Source organism: Salvelinus sp. IW2-2015, linkage group LG1 (assembly GCF_002910315.2).
Source record: "Salvelinus sp. IW2-2015 linkage group LG1, ASM291031v2, whole genome shotgun sequence".
In the NCBI taxonomy this organism is placed as follows: domain Eukaryota; kingdom Metazoa; phylum Chordata; class Actinopteri; order Salmoniformes; family Salmonidae; genus Salvelinus; species Salvelinus sp. IW2-2015.
In genome coordinates, this window is record NC_036838.1 from 31,465,613 (window position 1) to 31,492,053 (window position 26,441).

General features: G+C 41.9%; 1 protein-coding gene and 1 pseudogene across 1 annotated transcript; both read right to left on the reverse strand.

The window, feature by feature from the left end:
• Positions 1-342: 342 nt before the first annotated feature.
• Positions 343-5,278, reverse strand: cnpy2 (canopy FGF signaling regulator 2). The gene is made up of 6 exons (XM_023989283.2): positions 5,169-5,278; positions 4,441-4,546; positions 4,177-4,292; positions 3,823-4,020; positions 3,436-3,532; positions 343-771 (listed from the first exon to the last, which is right to left on the reverse strand). The coding sequence occupies exons 2-6, from the start codon at positions 4,544-4,546 to the stop codon at positions 728-730; spliced, it is 561 nt and encodes a 186-aa protein (XP_023845051.1). The 5' UTR covers positions 5,169-5,278; the 3' UTR covers positions 343-727.
• Positions 5,279-10,250: 4,972 nt separating this feature from the next.
• The window catches only part of LOC111968722 (inactive dipeptidyl peptidase 10-like), a 27,576-nt pseudogene continuing 11,385 nt past the window's right edge, over positions 10,251-26,441 (reverse strand).

The following is a 26,441-nucleotide window of genomic DNA, read 5'->3' on the forward strand; positions in this document are numbered from 1 at the left end:
ATAATATGTACATGTAGGTAGTGACTATGCATAGATAATAACAGTAGCAGCAGTGTAAAATAGGCGGGAGGGGCAATGCAAATAGTCTGGGTAGCCATTTGATTAGACGTTCATATATATAGCCTCGCTATTGTTATTTTACTGCTACCCTTTAATTTAGTTACTTTTCTTTTACATTTTTTATAGGTATGTCACTGTAAGGTGTTGTATTCTGCACATGTGAGAAATAACATTTGATTTGAAAACAATGACTCCAGATTGTTGTAGAAATATATATTTCCATCAAAGTATGAAAAACAGATGAGTGACAAGATGACTACACAAAATAGAAAACGAATTGGAGTTGCTTAAGAAAGTGTAATCGAACCTTTCCATTCACTGAATCAAAGCAACAAGCTTAACAAGATYAGCAACTATGTTGGACAATTAGAGTATCTAACTATTGTTAAATAATTTTATTCACCATTCTGCTTCAAGAGTAAGTGTGACTGTTTAAACTTGTGAAATCATCCAGCATGATTTGTTGTTACTACAGCTCTGTGTAAGACAAACAGCACTTCATTGCAGTAATACATATTACAAGATTGTTCTATCGGTCTACAATCCTCACCTCCCCTCATCCCTAAGCACCTGGTGCTGGAGCTACTCCGGATAGTCTCCATCCCCATTGTAACGCGGTAGAAAGTAGATGTGCGTATAGCTGAGCTGCGTCCAGTGCACAACGGAATTATAGCTCATCATGAGGGATTTGCAGAGCATGGTCGCAAAGGTCTGCAGAGAAAAAAAGACAATGAGTTGTGTCATTTTGGTATTGATTTTTACACTTTTCACATATTGTATTACAACTCGTTACAGCAAATACAATTTGGTAAGAGCTGCATCCCCAGTAGTAGGTTGTGTAGTCCGAAGCCTCAATCCCAATGCGCCCCCTTAGCCCTCCCCCTCAGTTTTAGGTGACCCAGTGAGCCATATGGAGTGGGAGTGGTGTCCCAATTCAACTTTGAGCAAGGCATGGTGCCTTTTCAGTCCTCTAGTTTGCACCCCAAACAAAGCAAATAGAGTTGCTAACTTCCTACCAAGTGGTACTCAGAACCGTTGAGGATCCCATGGTCATTGTCTGGGAAACAAAACGTGGTTTTTATCTGCTGGGAGTATGTTGGAGAACTGCTTCGTAGCTGTGGAGTCCTTGAAAAAGCAAATGGAATGGTTCTGAGTACCTATTTTTTTTTGCATTTTATATGGATTCTGTGAATATGATAAAAGTGTGTGTATAATCGATTACTAGAGATTTGATAAAGTAATACTGGGAATATAATTAGATACAATTTAAACTACCGATATGTAGACGTACATAGGTTGAGTTGGTATCTTTAATGGATAATTTGCTAAAGATTTAGTTGAAGTATAACAGACTTGTGATAAGTTTGTCTCCTCATTTGATAAAGAAATTAACCACAACACTATAGAGCCACTGGCAGAAGCTTTTAGATCTCCATCCATCTATGGTGTTCGTATAGGTGGGTGTGAACATCTAGTCTYACTATATGCGGATGACATTTTGCTTTACCTCAAAACAGAAATCTTGTACCTTTTTCAAACCTTGCCCAAAGTTTTTTTTTTCAAACAATAGGAAGGTTTTGTCATTTGTGGAAAGGGTCTCAAACCCTTTCATTAAAAATACTTTCAAATATGGTTTGAAGTCTAAACAAACACCTTTCTATAATAACCCCATCTTACCCAATGCCCTGAGAGATGCTATTACATCTATTGGTTCAACAAAAGGAATTAAAACATTTGGTAATCTGTGTAGAGAAGGTGAACTACCATCCTTCCAACAACTGGCATCTAATTTTCAGTTACCGCAAACTCATTTCTTCAAGTACCTACAAGTTAGGCACTATATTTCCACTCAGCAGGGAGGTAGGATTCAGCCCATGAGTAAACCTATAACTGAAACTGTGGCTGGAGAAGGGGTCAAAGGTTTAATTTCTTACATGTACTCTAAACTCTGTTGGGGAACAATGACGCTCTGAAGACTTGAATGAAGTGGCATGATGACTTTGGTCTCATTTGAGGATGAGAAATACCTTTTTAGATGCTCAGYGTCTTTCATTTAACACAAGGCACAAGTTGATGCAATTCAATATTTTACATAGGGTCTACTTTACACCAGAGAGACTGTATAAGATCAATTATAAATATTCACMATTTTGCCCAAGGTGTAAAACAGGGGTGGGCACCCTTATGCATGTGTTTGTGTCCTGCCCTGAACTAAGCAATTATTGGAAAGACATTCAGATCTTATCACAGGTCACTAATATGATGGTACCACTAGAGCCATCCCTTATATTTCTTGGAGATGACTCTGTTCTAACAGTTAATATTGGTAGCAAAACCAAATTCATTAAATTGGCAGTCATTGCAGCCAATAAATGCACAGCTTTTATATGGAAGAGTGACACTTCGCCAAACAAGCAGATGTGGCTAAAAGAACTAACTTCCTATATTCCATCTGAAAAAAAAGTATGTACAATTTACATAATAAACCCTTTGAATTTACTGATGCCTKGAGTGACTTTCAGCAGTTTCTTGAGTCGTCACCTTAGCTGCCTCATTTTCTTTATTAATGTATCATTTGTTTTTGCGTTGAATAATTTATTTTCAAGCATTGAATGTGAAGGTTATTCTGTTTATTTTTTTTGTTAATCATTGAAGCTACTACCAGTAGAGGGGAGGAAGGGGGGTGTTCATGTGTTGGAGAGGGAAGGTTTTTGCACGATGTGCACCCATGTAGCATGGTGTTTTGTGTAGGTGGAAGAAATAACTGCGCATTATCTGTGTCATATTTTGCTGATTGTTAAATTGTTTTAAAAAAGCCAATATTGTAAAAAAAAAAGTGAATGCTTATTTGCTAAGTGAGGCTTATTTGATCAAATATGTTTAGGTTTTTACCAAAGTACAACAGCCATATACCACACCTCCTCAGGCCTTAATGCTCAAGTATATTATAATTTTGACAGTTTTGATTGGATTTTAGTAATTTCAATGTCAATTGAGCTCCACATTGAACCACAGCCAGAGGATGGGTACATTACAGCCACATTGTTTTGCGGTTCTCATTTGTTACTCATATGRTATGTACATATTTGTTGCATTAGAAATAAAGGACAGCTATTACTGCCGCCAGTACAGGCAATTTGAAAAACAAGGCTCTTCACCAATGAATTGCGTTGTAGGCTATCCGTTGGCGAATTCTGATGTGAGTGACATAGAAATGTTCCAATCCCTAGGGCTATTCAACTCTCCTTACCACTAGTTGCTCCGTTTGAGTGCCACGCCCCCACCGAGGGGGAGGGCTAAGGGGGGGTATTGGGATTGTGCCGTAATCTCTGGTGGTCAATATGATGTACTGGATCAAGTAATAATGTGGCATACCTGTTCTCTTGCTGCAGAGTTTGTCTTTGACGTTGTCCGTTTCATGTGCAAAAAATTCGATGACCTCATCTTCATGTTGTTCAACGATGGTCTCACACTGGGGGTAAGGTGGATAAGATAATGGTTAAATAAGATGTAGTGGGACACATTTCCCTGAGTTTCAGGAGCTTGGAGCCATTGGCTTGCAATCCACAATACAAACATATGGAAATCCTCCCCTTTACTGCATTGGTATGTTTGGGTGAAAGTTGCAATCAACTGCAGTCATTGTTGCTATTATCATTCACTATATTTATCAGACGTTCTAGAATGTCACACTGATGCGCTATAGCTTGTCATCATCCCTAGTCCCTACCCCCAACATGTGAAAATGAAAACGCTACCCACAGCATATTTCAGGCTGGATGTGACTCTAGAATCCAGTTTAGCCTCTGAAAGGTCCATGGATTTTCCGTTCCGAGACGTGACCCTTTCGTAGGTCTTCCTGCTGGTGGTGGGGTCCACACGTTCCCCATAATCCTTCATCCGCTCACACACCTCCTCCATTAGCTCTAGGAGGTTACCTTCCGAGCGGGCGAAGGGAACCTGGGGTGGGACACAATGTTGGTGAACTTAAAAAGAGAGAACGATTACAACCCGATAATATTAAACACTAATCAACTGTAGAATCCTACAAATAAATAACATTGAATGTGTAAAATATGGCCAATGTAGGACCCAGTAGCCATCAGGTACCCTTACCTCTCGAATAGACTGGCTACCATCTGGGTTGATTCTAAAAGACCCTGTCTGGATCATTTTCTTAGGATCCACCTGGGATATCGCCCACTCCATCTCATCCACCATGGCCCTACATGCTGACGGAGAATAACTAAATGTTAGGTTGCTCAATGAAGGTATGTGGACCAAAAGTGGATGCACAACGTAGAAAATAAGGGTGTTGGGATAAAATGAGAATAAAATGGGATCTAGTGTAGTAAATGGGTATTAAGTCCAAATACTTACCTCCACATTTGAGATCCTGTCCCTGCCTGGCTCCTTGGCAGTGGCTTACAAGGAGAACAAGTAGCACACATCGAGCAAGTGATTGCCAGGGATAAAACATCTTCATCTAAACAAAATTGGAGGGGAAGAAAAACACAGGAAATATAAATTACACTGAAAAATAACATGTAAACATGCAAGTCCTTCTTAATGAGTTGTCATAACATTCAGTTTACAGCTATTTTTCCCCATGTTCAGGGACTATAACCAAAGACAGTAAAGTATGAAGAYCGTCTGAAACTGCTTCTATAAATAGAACGATCGACGTTGACGATGTATGCTCATGCGTAGAAAAACACCGGGCGACAAACTGCGCATGTGCACGGAGTAAGATCAAAGGCACTACTTCGATATTATTTAAGGTGTTTTTGACAAATGTAAAAACTTTGTTAATCACTTTCACGAGATAGCAGTAATTACATGTTCAACCACTTAAGACTTTGGCACGAATCTAGGTTGTACCTTTAGATTTCGAGAAAAGGTACAATTACACTTCTCCCATTGACTTGGCCGTTCACGGAAGTCTCGCGATGTTGAGCCTCTGGGTTTAGAAACTCTGTGCTAGTTAAGTAACGTAATCAAAAATAAATGATTGGTAAAACACACTGAACATGCATGCATGCTACTGCGCTGAACAGTTTCTAACGTGTAACAAAGATGCAATTCAACTTTCAATGATTAGTAATGACCTGTTGTTTGTGAATTTCAGCCACCGCTAGAAAGATTTGAAGATTTTCATTCYACGCTGTTCCATCGCATTCGGTAAAAACTGGTGACGTAGGCAACGGGATGCTACCGGTAGTTGTCTGAATTTATGCCAGAGACAATTAGGACCCAAACCAAATGTCATCAGAGAGCGAAGAACCTTCGATTTCTTGATTTCATGGCAAATATCCACGGTCTTCAATGTAAAAAGTCATATGCATCACATTTAGTGAAACAGGGGTTTTATTTAGACTATTAAGTGGATTACATTCAAATCGCTGATGAGCAATGATCTATGGCTGTCTTTCGTTTTGCCTGTTTGCATTTGGTCTGTCAAACCAAAGATAATATATATGACGAGATGGTCTTGTCTCTGCCCTATCAATGGGGCCATTGTCTCAAAGGCTGAAACTGCCAGTTGCCTAGTTGCTTATTGGCTATCTTATTGATCTGCTTATTGGTCTGCTTCGCCTCTTCCTCTCTGTCCAAAATCAAATCTGAGTAGACACTGCTGAAGGTGCATTTGGGTGAGTGCTCACTGCTATGTCATCAACAGTATGATGTTGAACTGCTTAGTGTTCAACAACATAGTGCCCGCCAAGCTCATCACTAAGCTCAGGACCCTGGGACTGAACACCTCTCTCTGCAACTGGGATGGTGGGAAGGGTAGGCAACCTCTTGTACTCCCTGTTCTCCCACGACTGCATTTCCGTGCATGACTCCAACACCATCGTTAAGTTTGCTGATGACACAACGGTGGTAGGCCTGATCACCGACAACGATGAGACCGCCTATAGAGAGGAAGTCAGKGACTTCCAGGACAACAAACTTCAATGTCAGCAATACAAAGGAGCTGATCTTGGACTACAGGAAACGGAAGGCCATCGACGGGGCTGTACCGGAGCGGGTCAGGAGCATCAAGTTCCTTGTTGTCCACATCACTAAGGAATTAACATGGTCCACACACACCAACACAGTTGTGAAGAAGGTACAACAACACCTCTTCCCACTACGGAGGCTGAAAAGATTTGTCATGGGCCCTCAGATTCTAGAAAAGTTATACAGCTACACCATTGAGAGCATCTTGACTGGCTGCATCACCGCCTGGTATGGCAACTGCTTCATCACCGCCTGGTTTGGCAACTGCTTGGCATCCGACCGCAAGACCTGGACAATCTGCATTGAACCTATTTGCACTAATTCCAATGCTTCCCACAGTTGTGTCAAGTTTGCTGGATGTCCTTTGGGTGGTGTACCATTCTTCATACACACGGGAAACTGTTGAGCACGAAAAACCCAGCAGCGTTATAGTTCTTGACACACTCAAACCGGTACACTTGGCACCTACTACCATTCCCCGTTCAAAGGCACTTAAATCTTTTGTCTTGCCCATTCACCCTCTTAATGGCACACATACCTTGCTTAACCTGTCTCCTCCCTTTCATATACMGTGATTTAACAAGTGACATCAATAAGGGATCATAGCTTTCACCTGGATCTACCTGGTCAGTCTATGTCATGGAAAGAGCAATGTTTTGTATGCTCAGTGTATGCTATTATGTTGCCTCCCAGTTGACAACAAACGCTCCCACAACTTTAGAAAACATTCCCTTAAGAGTCTCATTAGGGAAAGGGGGGGATACCTAGTCAGTTTTACAACTGAATGCTTTCAACCGAAATGTGTCTTCCGCATTTAACCCAAACCCTCTGAAACAGAGAGGTGCAGGGGACTGACTTAATCGACATCCACGTCTTCTGGGCCCGGGGAACAGAYAGATTTTTACCTTGTCAGCTCGGGGATTCGATCCTTTCGGTTACTGGTCCAACGCTGTAACCACTAGGCTACCTGCCGCCCAATTAACTAACATTTTCATAAGAATGTTCCTGTGATGTGCAAGGAATGTTTCCAAGAGATCATTCCCTTGATGTCAAATACAATTTACCCAGATTAGGAATACCAGAATTTAAGATATGAATGTTCCTAGACACATTTCATGGGAACATTGTAAGAACATTCATGCGTCCAGTTTTCTGTGGGTTAGGAGAATATTCCATCAATGTCCCAAAGAACATACACAGAACATGGTTGCCATGTTCTCAAAACATAAGATATTAATGTTGTAGACACGTTTCAGGGGAACGTGGCAAAAACATTGTGTCCAGTTTTTCTGTGGGATAGGAGAATATTCCATCAATGTCCCACCAAATATACACAGAAGATGTTTACTATGTTCTCAGAACATAAGAAAATTAATGTTGTAGACACGTTTCATGGAAACATTGCAAGAATATTTGTGTCCAAAGAAAAATTAATTACACATCACGTCTTGTTACTGTTGCCAAGACAATCATTGGTGAACAACTGATCCATTCATAGATCTTTGTCTGCTGGCATGGATACTCACACACAGTGCTTTCAACCTACAGTTGAAGTCGGAAGTTTACATACACTTAGGTTGGAGTCATTAAAACTCGTTTTTCAACCACTCCACAAATTTCTTGTTACCAAACTATAGTTTTGGCAAGTCACTTAGGACATCTACTTTGTGCATGACACAAGTAATTTCCAACAATTGTTTACAGACAGATTATTTCACTTATAATTCACTGTATCACAATTCCAGTGGGTCAGAAGTTTACATACACTGAGTTGACTGTGCCTTTAAACAGCTTGGAAAATTCCAGAAAATTATGTCATGGCTTTAGARGCTTCTGATAGGCTAATTGACATCATTTGAGTCAATTGGAGGTGTACTTGTGGATGTATTTCAAGGCCTACTTTCAAACTCAGTGCCTCTTTGCTTGACATCATGGGAAAATCAAAAGAAATCAGCAAAGACCTCAGAAAAAATATGTAGACCTCCACAAGTCGGGTTCATCCTTGGGAGCTAATTCCAAATGGCCGAAGGTGCCACGTTCATCTGTACAAACAATAGTATGCAAGAATAAACATCATGGAACCACGCAGCCGTCATACCGCTCAGGAAGGAGACGCGTTCTGTGCAAATCAATCCCAGAACAACAGCGAAGGACCTTGTGAAGATGCTGGAGGAAACAGGTACAAAAGTATCTATATCCACAGTAAACTATTCCTATATCGACATCACCTGAAAGGCCGCTCAGCAAGGAAGAAGCCACTGCTCCAAAACCGCCATAAAAAAGCCAGACTACGGTTTGCAACTGTGCATGGGGACAAMGATCGTTATTTTTTGAGAAATGTTCTCTGGTCTGATGAAACAAACAATAGAACTGTTTGGCCATAAAGACCATTGTTATGTTTGGAGGAAAAAGGGGATGGCTTGCAAGCCGAAGAACACAATCCCAACCGTGAAGCACGGGGTGGCAGCATCATGTTGTGGGGGTGCTTTGCTGCAGGAGGCACTGGTGCACTTCACAAAATAGATGGCATCATGAGGCAGGAAAAGTATGTGGATATATTGAAGCAACATCTCAAGACATCAGTCAGGAAGTTAAAGCTTGGTCGCAAATGGGTCTTCCAAATGGACAATGACCCCAAACATACTTCCAAAGTTGTGGCAAAATGGCTTATGGACAACAAAGTCAAGGTATTGGAGTGGCCATCACAAAGCCCKGACTTCAATCCTGTAGAAAATTTGTGGTCAGAACTGAAAAAGCGTGTGCGAGCAAGGAGTCCTACAAACCTGTCTCAGTTACACCAGCTCTGTCAGGAGGAATGGGCCAATATTCACCCAACTTATTGTGGGAAGCTTGTGGAAGGCTACCCAAAACGCTTGACCCAAGTTAAACAATTTAAAGATRATGCTACTAAATACTAATTGCGTATGTGTAACCTTCTGACCCACTGGGAATGTGATGAAAGAATTAAAAGCTGAAATAAATCATTCTCTCGACTATTATTCTGACATTTCACATTCTTAAAATAAAGTGGTGATCCTAACTGACCTAAGACAGGCAATTTCTACTAGGATTAAATGTCAGGAATTGTGAAACTGAGTTTAAATGTATTTGGCTAAGGTGTATGTAAACTTCCGACTTCAACTGTGCATATTTAACATATATGATTACGTTGTGAATGTTCATTTGTACAGTAATTATTATTCAACATGTCCTTACTTGGGATTTTAACTCACAACCTCTTGGTTTGCGGTACTCTTCCTGMTACACCACCATGTCTGTGTCAGGTATCAGTAATTTGACTATTCTCGTCATTGACTCGTTTTACTTATTTCAGCAATTGAAGGGCTTTCTGTGTAGTTGTCTAATGTTGATGGGGCCTATTAACCTGTTTTAATGATACTCCTGAATCACTTTGATAAATAAAATATTTTCTTGAGTGTGCTTTTAAGAGAGCTGAGATTTACGTCAAAGTGCATTCACCCTATTGCTTACACCTATCAAGTTGTTTCATATCTACACAAGTGCCAAGAGAGGATAGTTTATGCTTTCTTCTGAACAGGGCCTACCTGTATTAGCCCAATAAGCAAATACCCTAGAGTTATCCCTTATTGGGACTGTGGTTGGGGCATTTGATATTTGGGCTAGTGGCCTGCGTTTGTGACCTTCTAGGGGAGTCAGTCACCCTACTCTCACATTCTTAGCAATACACACTGACGTCATGACTTTACTTTAATTAATCTGATGACTGTTATTTATTTAATCAACTATGTTTGTTACCTTATTAATCATGTAGCGTTTAACTCATTAGGAACTTGGGGCACCATGGAAGAGGTTGTTTATACCATTTTTAATTTGAATTTGATTGATTTAACCTTTATTTAACTAGGCAAGTCAGTTAAGAACAAATTCTTATTTACAATGACGGCCTACCAAAAGGCAAAAGGCCTCCTGCGGAGACGGGGGSTGGGCTTAAAAATAAAAATATTAAAAATATATACAGCGGGGCAAAAAAGTATTTAGTCAGCCACCAATTGTGCAAGTTCTCCCACTTAAAAAGATGAGAGAGGCCTGTAATTTTCATCATAGGTACACTTCAACTATGACAGACAAAATGAGRAAAAAAAATCCAGAAAATCACATTGTAGGATTTTTTATGAGTTTATTTGCAAATTATGGTGGAAAATAATTATCATCGTTTATCGTTGTGCCTTTATTCCTCGTATTATTATTTTTCTCTATGCATTGTTTGGAAGTTGTACAACTGAAATGTGTCTTCTGCATTTAACCCAACCCCTCTGAATCAGAGAGGTGTGGGAGGYAGTCTTACATCCACGTCATTGGCGCCCAGGGAACGGTTGGTTAACGGCCTTGCTCAGGGGTAGAACAACAGATTTYTTACCTCAGGGTTTCAATCCAGCAACCTTTCGGTTTCTGGCCCAACGCTCCTACCCACCATGCTRTCTGGAAGGGCCCATAAGTAAGCATTTCACTGTTAGTCTACACCTGTTGTTTATGAAGCATGTGACAAATAACATTTGATTTGATTTGATTTAAACAAACTATCACCACCAGATAACTTCAAACTATTTATTACCATCTCAAATGCACTTAGGAAACAAGAACAAATTCTTAAGGATCTTTGCAATAATCAGGTTCTGCAATTTGGGTCATGCTAAATACTAGATGACTAAACTCCAAGGAAGTTTAACTTCCTTCACCATGGAGTGGAGTTTAGTCAGCTATCTAAATACAAAAATGCAAACTTTACTCAACATGAGACATTTTAGAGCATACTTTCCCTTCACACTACATGCCTTTTCACATTTCCCTCATGCAAAATCCTCAAGGTCAAAAGGATGGAAGTATGATGTTTGGTGTTTTGTTGTTGGATGTAAATGTTTGGGAGGGTAGCTCTCAGTCATCCTCTTGTCCATCAGACTTTTGAGGGGGCATAGGAGCCAGACAGTCCTGGAGAAAGTTTGTTAGGGTGCACCGGAAGTGCTGAACACGTGGCCCTCGTCAGGGTAAATCTGCAGAGAGTAGTTGGCCTTTGCTGACACCAGACGGTCTATGAGCTCGGCAGTGTGCTGGAAGTGGACATGTGCTACAAGATGGAAGTGTTACTTCACAAATATGTGCAAGTAGATCCATTCAATATCTCATATGGGGTATGTCTTTATTTTTGTGGCCCTTCTGAAAGTGTTCCCCTAAATATTAGTTGAATAGTTGAATAGATCATAAAGGTTCTCACCATCTGCGGTTCCATGTAAAAGGAGGAAGTTCTTGTCCCTYAGATTGACCACATCATCCAGCAAAGAGGCAGCCTGAGGAGAAATGTTGAACTAAGACCCAGGTTTTTGGAATGCTGACTAGGTGGAATACAGCTATGACCAGAAGTGACTTTTTCGTAGCATGTTAGGAGACTTTACACAGCAGGTTAGGAGAATTAACGTAGCAGGTTAGGAGAAATAGGTTAAAGTTAGGAAAGGGTTAGCTAAAATTCTCTCCTAACCTGCTACGAAAAGTCACTTCTGGTCTTAGCTGTACTCCATCTAGTCACAATCTGTTTTTCGTTCAAAGGAAGACTAAAGAGACAAGTTGAGTGCATGTGAGAAAGACGATGTTACACCATCTTATACTTTACAATCAATTTGAAGAACAAGATCTTGACTTACATTGTAGAAGCTCTCCTGAGTGGCTGGAAGACCCAGGTATCTCTCAGAAAAAGCAGCATCTATTATGACAGTCATTATTGTTTATAAATCGAAAACAAACTCTAAAAGATAAACCAAGTAACAACCGGGGTAGGTATAGGATTGAATAATAGTGTAACAAACTGTCAGACACAGTATGTCTAATCACAAGAACAAAGATGAAAAGCAACACAGATTACTCCTAAATGTTGGTGGACGTACTGTAGATTTTGAAGTCTGTGATTGGAGCCATCACTGCAGCACATTTAAATATGTTGGCTGCTGCCATCATCTTCAGTGTCAGAAGTCCACCAAATGCCTGTTGAAAAGATAAAGGGTGGGGTACTCACATTCAGAGGTGACTACATACAGAATACTGTTTGATCGAACATGGATGTTTTAAGCTCTTTTCCCACTTTGGCTGGGTCTGCTAGAATCAATGCAGCAATATAGTTGGAAATAGACCTTATACCTTTCCATACAGCGCAATTCTTCTGTTGTCAATGTACGGCAACTCCAACAACCACCTGTAGCAAAGAATGCATTGGGGTCTTTCCACCTCAAAAAGCACAAGAAAGACGATTTCGACACCCACAATCTCAGATTGTWTKTTTTTTTAAGTATAATAATTTCAGGATAGTAAAATGTCTTCAGTGTAAACTTAAACGACTAAAACCAGATAAAGTATGTAGAAAAGATAATGAGCTATATCATTTTTCATAAGATCGTCTTTGAAAACGAACAATCACCAAAATAAAAACTAGACAGTTAGGGAGAATCTAAAGTAAAAAAATGTCATGCCCCCATTGATTTTGTTATAATGTTTGAATCACTCAGTTAGCATAATAACACGGCATTAGCCATGGAAAAATGTGTAGAATTGCAGGAAATTAGCTGTTAAACTGCACATTTTCACTCAATCCCATTCCAAAATGTGTAGAAAACCTGAAATTTGTTTTAAAACTGCAATTTCTTCTCTCAGCCCCAATGATAAAATGTGTAGAATTGCAGAAAAGTTGCTTTGAAACAGTTTTGGATGACATGGAATGACTCATTGCTTAAATACAGTAAGACTAAGAAATTATTTAGATGCTGCTGAAATCTACGCTGTACTCATCATTGATTACTCACTCTACTACGCTCAGCAGGTCTTTGACKCTCTGGGAGCTGAGTTTCCTGGGGTCAAGGTTAGGTGACCTCAGGCCGTGTGCCGCCCCACTTTTGCCGTCCACCCAGGCCAGAGCCACACCGTGGATACTGAAGAGGACCTGGGGCCAGCCCAGAGAGAAACGGTCTGTGACTGCCTGAGTGTCAGGGGCTCMATCCCTGAGACACACAGACAGAGATGAGAAGAAAGGAAATGGGATCAGGAAGTCAACCAAGTTAGGTGGAGGAGAAGTTAATACACTGAGTGGCGCAGCGGTCTAAGTCACTGCATCTCAGTGCTAGAGGCTTCACTACAGACCCTGGTTCAATTCCAGGCTGTATCACAACCGGTGATTGGGAGTCCCATAGGGCGGCGCACAATTGGCCCAGCGCCATCCGGGTTTGGCCGGTGTAGGCCGCCATTGTAAATAACAATTTGTTCTTAACTGACTTGCCTWGTTAAATAAAGGTTAAATAAAAAATGTAGGAGGTTATGGAGCTTTTGTGTTAATAATTATTCATATTTGGAGGACACCTGTGTCAAAAATATTGATCTTATCGTTATGAAATGTTAGCTTGCAAGGTCTTTGTTTCGATGCCCATTTTTTATCTCAGTGCAAAACYGTTAAAGTTTGCATTTGTGTTTCACATTTTCATGCTTTCTTCTTTTTGCAGGTCTTACACAATGATGAGGAGAGGATGCAGGCCTTCTTCATACCCCTGTGGTAGACCCAGCTTTAGATGGATATCTGCAACATGGATACCACAGTTGCTCTCAATTCATGTTAAGTCATAATAAGTTCTCTAAGAAAAAGAGTGGTTTCCTCAGTGTTTACTGTACCATAGTGGTCAGCTGTAATGGTGCTGTAGTGTGTGATGGGGAGCCGTTTTCCCTCCAGGGCCTCAGACAGAGGCTTGTTGTCTTCCAGGACCTTGTACCCTAAGAAAACAACACTCAGTTTACATCCCAAATGGCACCCTATTCCCCTTACAGTGCACTACTTTTGACCAGGGCCCATAGGACTTTGGTCAAAAGGAGTGCAATGCACTATGTAGGGAATAGTGTGCTGTTTGGGGCGCATCCTCACCAGTGACTGAATACTGAACATAAAACATCTGGCTGAACTAACAATCATTCAAGTGTTTTAGGGCTACAGCTGCCGACATTGTAAGACATCTACACATATTCGATTGTGCTCAATATCAACCTCTGCTCAGACAATATATTGTCAAATAGCTAATTCAAGTTGTGAGTTAAGGACAGGACGAAGGCTATAGTCAAACAGTGTTTAATGTAATCAGCTCGAAAACGGCCACAAACACAAATACTCCCCTTAGCCTTTCCCATCCCATTTGTTTAAAGAAAATGAGTAAAGATGGAATGTGGAGCCATACATACAGGAAGCATGTATACTGTATATACTGTAGCTCAATTATGAAACCTAGTAGACATATTAAAACATGAAAAACAWCTTGTGTAGAACTCACTGAAATGTTCTCTGGTGCTGTGGACAGTCACTCTGGGGATGCCAGGGCCTACAACAAAGAGACATCAAGATGAAGGACAGAAAAAAGGAAAGAAAGAGAGAAAGAGATAGATGGATGGAGAGTGAGAGATTCACCCAAGCAGTGGAGGATAACACGAGTGAGGCTGGGGTTGAACTGTGGCTTGTAGAAGTGGCAGGTCTCTGAGAGTGTGCAGGTAAGACAGTGTCTTTGAGAAAAACCCCAGAGGTTCACACTGAGAGAGAGGAACAGTCAATAGAAAACATTCAGACTGAACGATGTAAACATTTCTTATGGACCTGAGTTACTCCCGACCAAGGGACTTTACCAGGATAAAGTCTGGGCTAGTGCTTAGAGTTTTTGCTGGTCAGGTCATGTGGTCAGGAAAAACATATTGATCTATTTATGGATTATGGTATAATTATAGGGCCTTGTGCATATTTACCTGTAAAGGTGTCTGCTGTGTTTGGATGCCTCTGTGCTGATGAAGTATCTGCAAACAGACAGAAACCATATCAGGCTGATGTGCTGTGGTTACATAAATGCCAGCTGCAGTCACACCAGCAAATGCTAGGGATAAGCAAATCTCTTTACTCCTCATACAGTTTCTCTGCGTCTTCATCCAGGCCACAGAGCGACATCACGTCCCAGTGCCCTGATGTCAGGAATCGTGGAGACATGGGGGTAGTCAAAGGCTGCAGGGAGAGAGAAGCTGAGTTAGAGAGAGAGACGAGCCAAAGACACAGAGATAGAGACCGTGTAAGAGGGAGGGAGCTAGGGAGTTAAAGGTAGATGAAGGGGTCATTGGATAGTGAGGAGAAAACCCTAGCCATTCAAAATAGACTGACTTGGGCCAAATAAGATAAAGCAAGGTAGATAAGGCTGAAACGCAACTCTGACCTGAGTAGGGAGGACAGCTATGTGTCGATACTCTCCGTGACCCCCTTGTGCTGCAGGCAGAGTGACATAGAACACGGAGCCGTCTCTAGAGAAGAGGGGTGCCTCCTGTTGGCCAGAAAAGTAATTTCCACAGTTGTTAGTCATCATACAGTATCTAGGGCAGAGATGGACAACTCCAGTCCTCGGGGGTCAGAGTGGTGTCACACTTTTCCCCCATCCTGAGCAAACACAGCGGATTCAACTAATTGTGTCAGGTTTTGGCCAGGACTGTTCAGGTTTTGGTCACTAGATGTCCCCATTGCACCTTTTTTGTACCTTTTGTTTTTTCCTTGCTCTAATTATTGTTTGCACCTGTGTGTCGTTCCCTTGTTAGTATTTAAACCCTGTGTGTTCCTCAGTTCTTTGCTCAGTGTTTGTATGTTAGCACCCAGCCCCAGCCACAGCCTTGTTGTGAACATATATTTCTCTTATTGGATTTTCCAGAGGTTCTCTGGTTTAGTGCTTGTGTATTTTTGAGTAGTCTTTTGAGGTTTGTTTTTCCCTGCTGTTTTTACCACTTTGTGGAGTTTCTTTGTATTTTGGAGGATATCCATTTTGTGCCTCTTGGCTTTATTTTGGACGTGGTGGATTTATATTCTTTGCCTGAAGATCTTGTCCTTTTATTAAACCACCATTTCTAGTACTGCTGAGTCTGCCTCATCTTCTGGGTTCTGCCGACTATTAGTGACTGTTTCTCTCACCGGGTCCTGACAAATTGCATTCGAAACTGAAGATCATGATTAGTTGATTATTGGAGTCAGGTGTGTTAGCTGGGGCTCGGGCAAAAGTGTGACACTAATCAGGCCCCCGAGGACGGGAGTTGCCCATCCTTGATCTAGGGCCTAGAGGTTTTCCTGTCAATGTGACCTGACCTGACCAGACTTAATAACACTACTCATTTTAGTATTCCATTTCTCTCCCTCCAAGTCCCACTGAARTCCATTTATCTTGTATTCATGTCTTCCTCTTGTCTTAATTTATCTTGTCTTCATGCAACCACGTTAATTTAATTGAATYGAATCACTTAATGATTAGAATAGGCAATTCCTCCCCTCGGGGCTCTAAATGCTTTAATACAGACTAAAGTTCGCTACATATAATGACGGTCTTAAAAACTGTAATGAAAAACAGAAAGTTTTCCCATTTCTTATACATTTTCTGTGAATAGATTCAGCCTTTTGGTTGATCTTGGTTAGTGATTAGTAGGCAGAATTTACCTGTGGTAGCCCTAGCCAGACATCCATGGTCATTTTGCGTTTCTGTGAGGGTTGCAACAGAAMAAAGGCATTACACTCATACTCATACATATCATTGACAACCAATAAGCATCCACATGAATCACATGGATCACATCCAGCTGCTAGAAATTATGTATCTACTCCCTTTACAACTGACAACTGATCAGTGTATCACCTGTGAGCAGACTCCAGTAGTGGCCTCGCACACAGAGAGAACAGACTGGTTCTGGACCCGGTTCAACCAACACACAGCCAGCCTGGTCCCACTGGTCCATTTCACCATGGAGATGTAATGGCCTCTGGACACAGGCAGGCAGACAGAAAGACAAGGGAGAAACACAGAGATTTAGGTCTAAAAAAACTATTTACATGTGGAGAGAATAAATACACTGATTTAAATGAGTACCTACAGTACCTGTTTTTGAGTGAGATTGGAGCAGTCATCCTCAGAGTGTGAGCAGGGCTGAAGACGTTCACCACGTAAAGAGTAACTGTCGGGATATTATCTCCTGCCTGGAAGGGAAGGATGCACATCAACACATTCTGCATAGATAACATTGTTCAGACATTCTGTATTGACCTCAATTCATCTTATTGTAGGCTCTGCCAAGAGGGTTTATGGCAGAGGAGATGACCTTGGAATTTATCTAAGTTAAGGTGTATAAAAGTAGTCTTTATTGACATTATTATTATTATTGTTATTATACATTTCACCTTAGGGTATGGATAGTAGACTCCTGTGGGGTATGGCCCTCCAGTGAAACGAGGGATCTCCACATAGGGTGTGTGTGTGTTGTTGATGGACAGGTACGCCAGTCGTACCCCATCTCCAGACCACCAGTAGGCAGGGTACGTCTGGAGGATCTCTTCTGGAAACAAATGACATGACAGTCAACATGCATTAGCAGGTGTAAATGGGCCCATCTACTGTATATAGTATACAGACTCAAGCTCACGAATTCTTAATATAGATTGATAAGAATGTAATGTTTCTACATGGGATTTTCATTTGTGATGTCAGGCACRTTCAAGTACATTACATTCATATACATTGCATATTATAGATCTATTATCATTTATGAGGTAAAGTATAGTATATGACAAAATATATATGTGATGTCTATGGTGTTGTTCTGTCAGGTGGACACTAACAGAAAAGCACAAATGAGGCATGCTAAAAACTACATGGCGACGATCAGTGGCGGCTGAGCTGGATGAGCTGGGTCTCTCATGGGACAGGGCGCAAGCTGTGGCCAAAGACAGACTCCAGTGGCAGAAGATTGTTGCAGCCTTATGTCCTACCCGGGAAGAAGAGGACTAAGTAAGTAAGTATGATTTTACTCTACAAAGGCAGCGTCTCTCTCACCCTCATATGTCCAGTCTGACAGCCCGTTGATAACAGACCCACTGCCTGTAGTGCTGAGACGTACAGGACCACTGTACACACCGGGCTGGTAGTAGAGGTTATTCTGAAAGATGTAGATCTGCCAAAATAACAGAGTGCCTATGTAACTCAATGTAAATATAACACACACAAATTAACATACAGTGTGTGAACATGATGGGCCAAAAAAGAGCATCTCTCGGGACGTATTTGGGCTGTGGGCCGCATGTTGTGCACTCCTGCCTTAAGGGCCTCACCAAATGATTTCCATGGGGACCCCATGCGGCATATTGAAGAGCAGATGGCTTCACTCTGTGTGGGTTTAGCTCAAGAAAGTCCCTGCGAGAAACAAACACAGAAATGCATGAGAATATACACACAAACACATGCATACACAACAAGTTTTTTTTTTTATTCATGGTATTGGCTGAAGTAAACTGTTCAATTACCAGATGACCTGTTATGCATCATATTTCATTTGGATGTGTTGGTTTGGATTGATTGCACAATATAGGAATACATTATCATGCTATCAATAATACTTACCCTGTYCCCACACTGTAAATGACATAGGAAGCTGAAAATGATTTTGAGAACACCTATCAAGGGCAGAGGAGAGGAATATAATCAAATCAACAGTAAAGAACTTGCCTAAAATGATGACACAGTCCAAATATTTTCCAATAATAGTTACCATGGATAGAATGATAACTCAGTTACATAGCTGCTGGTGCTGCAACATATTTTATATGCTTTGCATTGAGGCATTTCCAAGTCTTTAAGAACAATAAATGCCCATCCCAAAAGAGAAACTGTGCCAGATTCTGAATTGGATAAAACAAGCCCTTTGGGAGCATAACAGTGTTCTGATTTGTTTGTTTTCTCTCGATAATCTTAGCTTAGTTCCATCTTAATTAAAATATCCTGTTAAAAGATGAAAGATGTTGCTTAGAGCAGAATTAAATCAGTCTATTTAAACGGGGGTGGAGTTATGGATACAAATCAGCAGTAAGTTGCCAGTTTTGTCTTGAAATATTCCTCAATAGATACACTGACTGTTAAACATTACCTACCAGATGCAAGTTGTAGGCCAGCAGAATATACTTCTGGTCTGGTGACACTTGAAACTTTGTGTCATTCAGATTCTTGTAAAACAGAAACAAATATATCAAAATGCAAATAAAAACTGCAGTGGGAGGAGTGATTATTTCTCAAATACAAGTTGACACCTGTGGGAGACTGGGGGTATGGATATGTATGCTGAAGATCYATCAGTCTGTCAATCAACCACCTTGGAGCAGAGTTTTGTTTGTTCCGTCTGTACTCACTAGGATGCTGCCGCCCAGCAGAGAGATGGTGAGGTTCTCACTCAGGCTGTGTTTCAGGATGTGCCCTTCCCTGGTGCGAAAGGCCACCTCATCATCTACAGAGGGGAGTTAGAGTAGAAGCCATGCAGTGGTGAGAMTGGCAAATAGACAGAAGACAGAGTTGTTGTTGAAACATGAAGGACTGGTTTCCCAGACCCAGATTAAGCCTAGTCGTGGACAAAAAAAAACACTTTGGATTGAGACTTTCCATTGAGAATGATGTTTAATCCGGAAACCGTCCTGATTCTCCTAAAGTAAAGAGAGTGTCTGCTAAACGAATAAACTGCAAAGTGTAATGTAGTATAGAGGCCATTGGATTTATGTAAAATATACATGTATTGTACATGTACTGTATGTGACATACATATGTGTATTTTGTTAATAGATTTCTTAATTCAATGAGCAACCTTTCATCAATGCCTCAGATGGTTATGTTAGGGATTGGAAACTGTTCTAATAATTCCAATTTAGGAAATTACACCTTTCTTACGTACGCCTTTCCTACGCACTTCTCAGTAGTTGGTATTCAAACTTACCTTATGAAGGTGTGTAACAGGCTTTGCAGGAGGGGGAACCGCTGAAAACCCTCCCACTTGCAGGCCGACAGATTTTCTCGTGGAGTTTTCATTCAATAGGGTTTTCAGTATATTTATCTTAAGCCAACCCTATAAATACAGTGTACGTTTCAGTTCGAATTCTGTCGACAGACTCAGAAGACTATATCGAGAGAACGGCTTCAGAATACTAGGGATAAATGAAAGAAAGCCATCTAAATATCTGCATATCTGTCTTTGTTTCAGCAGCAATTGGTAGATTTTAAAATACTCTGATCTTGTAGATCATTTAGGGTTATGAAAGTATTTATGAATAAAAAAAATACAGTTTTGGAGAGCCTTTACGCATGAAAGAAAATGGTGGTTTGATTCATTCTGATTGCCACATTCTTCCATTGTAATGTTGGAAGATTAGTGTACATAGGATTATAATAGGGAGAATATTGTACAATAGTAGGCTATATCCTTGTCTACTGCCTGCACTAACCATTAAACTGTGTGATGACACAGCCAAGTATTGCGCCATGCATCTGGTGAAACTGTTATGGCTTGATCTGCGCTCCGCTCCATAATGGATGCCCTCAATCTCACACAAATTATTAAGGAACCCACCAGGTACAACCCTAAATCCGTAAACATGGGCACCCTCATAGATATCATCCTAACTAACTCGCCCTCCAAATACACCTCTGCTGTTTTCAATCAGGATCTCAGYGATCACTGCCTCATTGCTTGCATCCGCTATGGGTCAGCGGTCAAACGACCACCCCTCATCACTGCCAAACGTTCCCTAAAACACTTCTGCGAGCAAGCCTTTCTAATCGACCTGGCCCGGGTATCCTGGAAGGATATAGACCTCATCCCATCAGTAGAGGATGCCTGGTCGTTCTTTAAAAGTGCTTTCYTCACCATCTTAAATAAGCATGCCCCTTTCAAAAAATKTAGAACTAAGAACAGATATAGCCCATGGTCAACTCCAGACCTGACTGCCCTTGACCAGCACTAAAACATCCTGTGGCGGACTGCACTAGCATCGAATAGTCCCCGCGATAYGCATCTCTTCAGGGAAGTCAGGAACCAATACACGCAGTCAGGTAGGWAAGCAAAGGCTAGCTTTTTCAAACAGAAATTTGCATCCTCTAGCTCTAACTCCMAAAAGTTTTGGGACACTGTAAAGTCCATGGAGAATAAGAGCACCTCCTCCCAGCTGCCCACTGCACTGAGGCTATGAAACACTGTCACCACCGATAAATMCACGATAATCGAGAATTTCAATAAGCATTTCTCTACGGTTGGCCATGCTTTCCTCCTGGCTACCCCAACCCCGGCCAACAGCTCCGCACCTCCCGCAGCTACTTCCAGACTCATATTAAACATCTCCAATCCAAAATTACATCTAGAATCGGCTTCCTATTTCGCAACAAAGCCTCCTTCACTCACGCTGCCAAACATACCCTCGTAAAACTGACTACTACCCATCCTCGACTTCCGCATGTCATTTACAAAATAGCCTCCAACACTCTACTCAGCAAACTGGATGCAGTCTATCACATACCATCCATTTTGTCACCAAAGCCCCATATAGCACCCAACACATGCAACCGTATGCTCTTCATCGGCTCCCTCGCTACATATTCGTCGCCAGACCAAACTGGCTCCAGGTCATCTATAAGGCCTTTGCTTATTGCCCCGCCTTATCTCAGCTCACTTCTCCATAGCAACACCCACCCGTAGCACGCGTCCAGGAGGTATATTTCACTGGTCATCCCCAAGCCAACACCTCCTTTGGCTGCATTTTCTTCCAGTTCTCTGCTGCCAATGACTGGAACGAATTACAAAAAAAAAAAATCGCTGAAGTTGAAGACTTATATCTCCCTCACTAACTTTAAGCATCAGCTATCTGAGCAGCTTACCCGATCCCTGCAGCTGTACACAGCCACCTGTAAATGGCCCATCCAATCTACCTACCCATCCCCATATTGTTTTTATTTACTTTTTTTGCCTTTTGCACACCAGTATTTCTACTTGCACATCATTATCTGCACATCTATCATTCCAGTGTAATTTGCTAAATTGTAATTACTTCACTACTATGGCCTATTTATTGCCTTACCTCCTCACGCCATTTGCACACACTGTATATACACTTTTCTATTGTTATTGACTGTATTTGTTTGATCCCATGTGTAACTCTGTGTTGTTGTTTTTGTCGCACTGCTTTGCTTATCTTGCCCAGGTTGCAGTTGTAAATGAGAAACTTTTCTCAACTGCCTACCTGTGAAATAAAGGTGAAATAAAAATAAAAATATATTTAATTAGGCTACATGTCTTTTTATATTGTCAACTGTTACTAATGATCGTCAGCAACAACCACATGGCTTTGACGGTGTTTTCAGAAGAAGCACATGAAGATAAACAAAATGATAGAAATAGGAGACAAAGAAAGTTGTGTCACACCCTGATCTGTTTCACCTGTCTTTGTGCTTGTCTCCACCCCCCTCCAGGTGTCGCCCATCTTCCTCATTATCCCCAGTGTATTTATACCTGTGTTCTCTGTTGTCTTTCCAGTTTGTCTGTCAGGTCTTACCACGTGTTCCCATCTCCCTGCTTTCTCAAGTTCTTTCCTAGTTTCCCCGGTTCTGACCATTCTGCCCTTGACCCGAGCCTGTCTGCCATTCTGTACCTGTCTGACTTACCTGTTTACGAACCTCTGCCTGTCCTGACCCTGAGCCTGCCTGCTGTTCGGTACCTTATTGACTCTGCCCTGGATTACACACCTCTGCCTGCCTTTTTTATTATACCTAAGCAGCTACGATGCAGAACAGTCAACATCAACATGTATTAATTACAAGAGTACATTCCATAAAACATATACTGAGCTTCTCTCACATTGTAACGTTGTCCCCTACAACAAACCTGAGGACAGTTTCATGATTTGTGTTGACTTGATGAGCTGTGMTGTGCTCTGCATGTCAACAGCAGCATGAAGTGTCCCAATTGGTACCCTATGCCCTACATACTGCACTACTTTTGACCAGAGCAATATTGCAGGGMAGCCCCAAAGTGACTCTTTACACTGTTTGCAAGGATTTCCTTTGTGTTGTCTTAGGAATGCTGCATTATCTCTCCAACCCCCGTTTTGTCACACCTCTGGGTAACAGAGGTTCAGTTGTCTTTACATCCTGTATGTCTGATATCTGATTGGGCGTTAACTCAACAGCAATGCTATTAGTCAATAACTCAGATGTTGAATCCATACAACTCTTATAAAAGGGTCTTAGATTCATTGTCTCTTTCTCTTCTTTGTCCCTGACCTGCGCTGGTGAGATAAGGGCTCCCGAGTGGCGCAGCGGTCTAAGGCACTGCATCTCAGTGCAAGAGGATGTATTGAGATGAGAATAATGGCGCCGGAGAGGATGGCTGCCGTTTTATTGGCTCTTAACCAACCATGCTATTTTGTTTGTTTTTTCGCATTGTTTGTAACTTATTTAGTAAATAATGTTGCTGCTACTGTCTCTTAGGACCGAAAAGAGCTTCTGGACATCAGAACAGCGATTACACACCTTGAATTGGACAAATAAWTTTTCTTTAATGAGTCGGACGAGAGAGATTTACTCCAGACACCCGAACAGGCCCTCATCCCCGTCATTCACAGGAGAAGGAGACAGAGATTTCGTGGAAGGAGATTGGGGTGCCTTGTGATGATCAAGCGACGAGTGGCTAATCTGCCTTTGCCATCCGTACTATTAGCCAACGTACAATCGCTGGAAAATAAATGGAACAAACTAAAAGCACGTATATCCTACCAACGGGACATTAAAAACTGTAATATCTTATGTTTCACAGAGTCGTGGCTAAACGACGACAGGAATAACATACAGCTGGCGGGTTATACACTCTATCRGCAGAATAGAACAGCAGCCTCTGGTAAGACAMGGGGTGGCGGTCTTTGTATATTTGTAAACAATAGCTGGTGAACGATATCTAAGGAAGTCTTGAGGTTTTGCTCACCTGAGGTAGAGTATCTCATSATAAGCTGTAGACTACACTATGTACCCTGTATTTTTCGTAGCTGTCTTACATRCCATCACAGACCGATGCTGGCATAAACAAACAGGAAAACACTCATCCAGAGGTGGCACTCCTAGTGGCCGGGGAATTTAATGCAGGGAAACTTAAATCCGTTTTACCTCATTTCTATCAGCATGTTAAATGTGCAACCAGAGGGAAAAAAACTCTAGACCACCATTACTCAACACACAGAGACGCGTACAAATCTCTCCCTCGCCCTCCATTTRGCAAATCTGACCATAATTATATCCTCCCAATTCCTGCTTACAAGTAAAAATTAAAGCATGAAGCAGCAGTGACTCGGTCAATAAAAAAGTGGTCAGATGAAGCAGATGCTAAGCTACAGGACTGTTTTGCTAGCACAGACTGGAATATGTTCCCGGATTCTTCCGATGGCATTGAGGAGTACACCACATCAGTCACTGGCTTCATCAATAAGCACATCTGTGACGTCATCCCCACAGTGACTGTACGTACATACCCCAACCAGAAGCCATGGATTACAGGCATCATTCACACTGAGCTAAAGGGTAGAGCTGCCGCTTTCAAGRTGCGGGACTCTAACCCGGGAGCTTATAAGAAATCCCGCTATKCCCTCCGATGAACCATCAAATAGTCAAAGCGTCAATACAGGACTAAGATCGAATTGTACTACACCGGCTCTGACGCTCGTCGGACGTGGCAGGGCTTGCAAACTGTTACAGACTACAAAGGGAAGCACAGCCGAGAGCTGCCCAGTGACACGAGCCTACCAGACGAKCTAAATTACTTCTTTGAGGCAAGTAACACTGAAACATGATTGAGAGTATCAGCAGTTCCGGACGACCGTGTAATAACACTTACATCGGCTGCAGAGAGCAAGACCTTTAAACAGGTCAACATTCACAAGGCCTCAGGGCCAGATGGATTACCAGGACGTGTACTCCGAGCATGCGCTGACCAACTGGCAAGTGTCTTCACTGACATTTTCAACCTCTCCCTGTCTGAGTCTGTAATACCAACATGTTTCAAGCACACCACCATAGTCCCTTTGCCAAAATTCACCCAACTTATGTGGGAAGCTTGTGGAAGGCTACCCGAAACATTTGACCCAAGTTAAACAATTTAAAGACAATGCTACCAATACTAATTGAGTTCATGTAAACTTCCGACTTCAACTGTATGTGAGAATGCTATTCATTGACTACAGCTCAGTGTTCAACAGCACTGTGCCTCAAAGCTCCTCACTAAGCAAAGGACCTGGGACTAAACATCTCCCTCTGCAACTGGATCCTGGACTTCCTGATGGGCCACCCCAAGTGGTAAGGGTAGGTAACAAACACATCCGCCATGCTGATCCTCACACGTGGGGCCCCTCAGAGGTGTGGTGCTCAGTCCCCTCCTGGACTTTCTGTTCACTCTGGACTGCACGGCCAGGCATGAACCAACACCATCATTAAGTTTGCTGATGACACAACAGTGGTAGGCTGATCACCGATAAGACGAGACAGCCTATAAGGAGGAGGTCAGAGACCTGACCGTGTGGTGCAAGGACAACAACCTCTCCCTCAATGTGATCAAGACAAAGAGATTATTGTGAACTACAGGAAGAAGGACCAAGCACGCCCCCATTTCTCATCGACAGGGCTGTAGTGGAGCAGGTTGACAGCATCAAGTTCCTTGGCGTCCACATCACCAACAAACTAACATGGTATAAGCACACCAAGACAGTTGTGAAGAGGGCACAACAAAACATATTCCCCTCAGGAGACTGAAAAGATTTGGCATGGGTCCTCAGATCCTCAAAAGGTTCTACAAGCTTCACCATTGAGAGCATCCTGACTGGTTGCATCACTGCCTGGTATGGCAACTGCTCGGCCTCCGACCGCAAGGCACTACAAAGGGTAGTGCGTACTGCCAGTACATCACCTGGGCCAAGCTTTCTTCCATCCAGGACCTCCATACCAGGGGGTGTCAGAGGAAGGCCCTAAAAATTGTCAAAGACTCCAGTCACCCTAGTCATAGACTGTTGTCTCTACTACCCGCATGGCAAGCGCCAAGTCTAGGTCCAAGAGGCTTCTAAACGCTTCTACCCCAAGCCGATAAGACTCCTGAACATCTAATCAAATGGCTACCCAGACTATTTGCATTGCCCCCCACCCCTTTCTATGCTGCTGCCACTCTCTGTTATTATCTATGCATAGTCACTTTAATAACTCTACCTACGTGTACATATTACCTCAACTACCTCGACTAACCACTAGCCCTGCACATTGAGTCTGTACCGGTATCCCTGTATATAGCTTCGCTATTGTTATTTTACTGCTGCTCTTAATTATTTGTTACTTTTATTTGTTTCTTTTTTTTAGGTATTTTCTTAAAACTGCATTGTTGGTTAAGGGCTTGCAAGTAAGCATTTCACTGTAGGTCTACATGTGTAGACATTTGTATTTGTGCATGTGACAAATACAATTTGATTTGATATGAAGAGGCGTCACTTA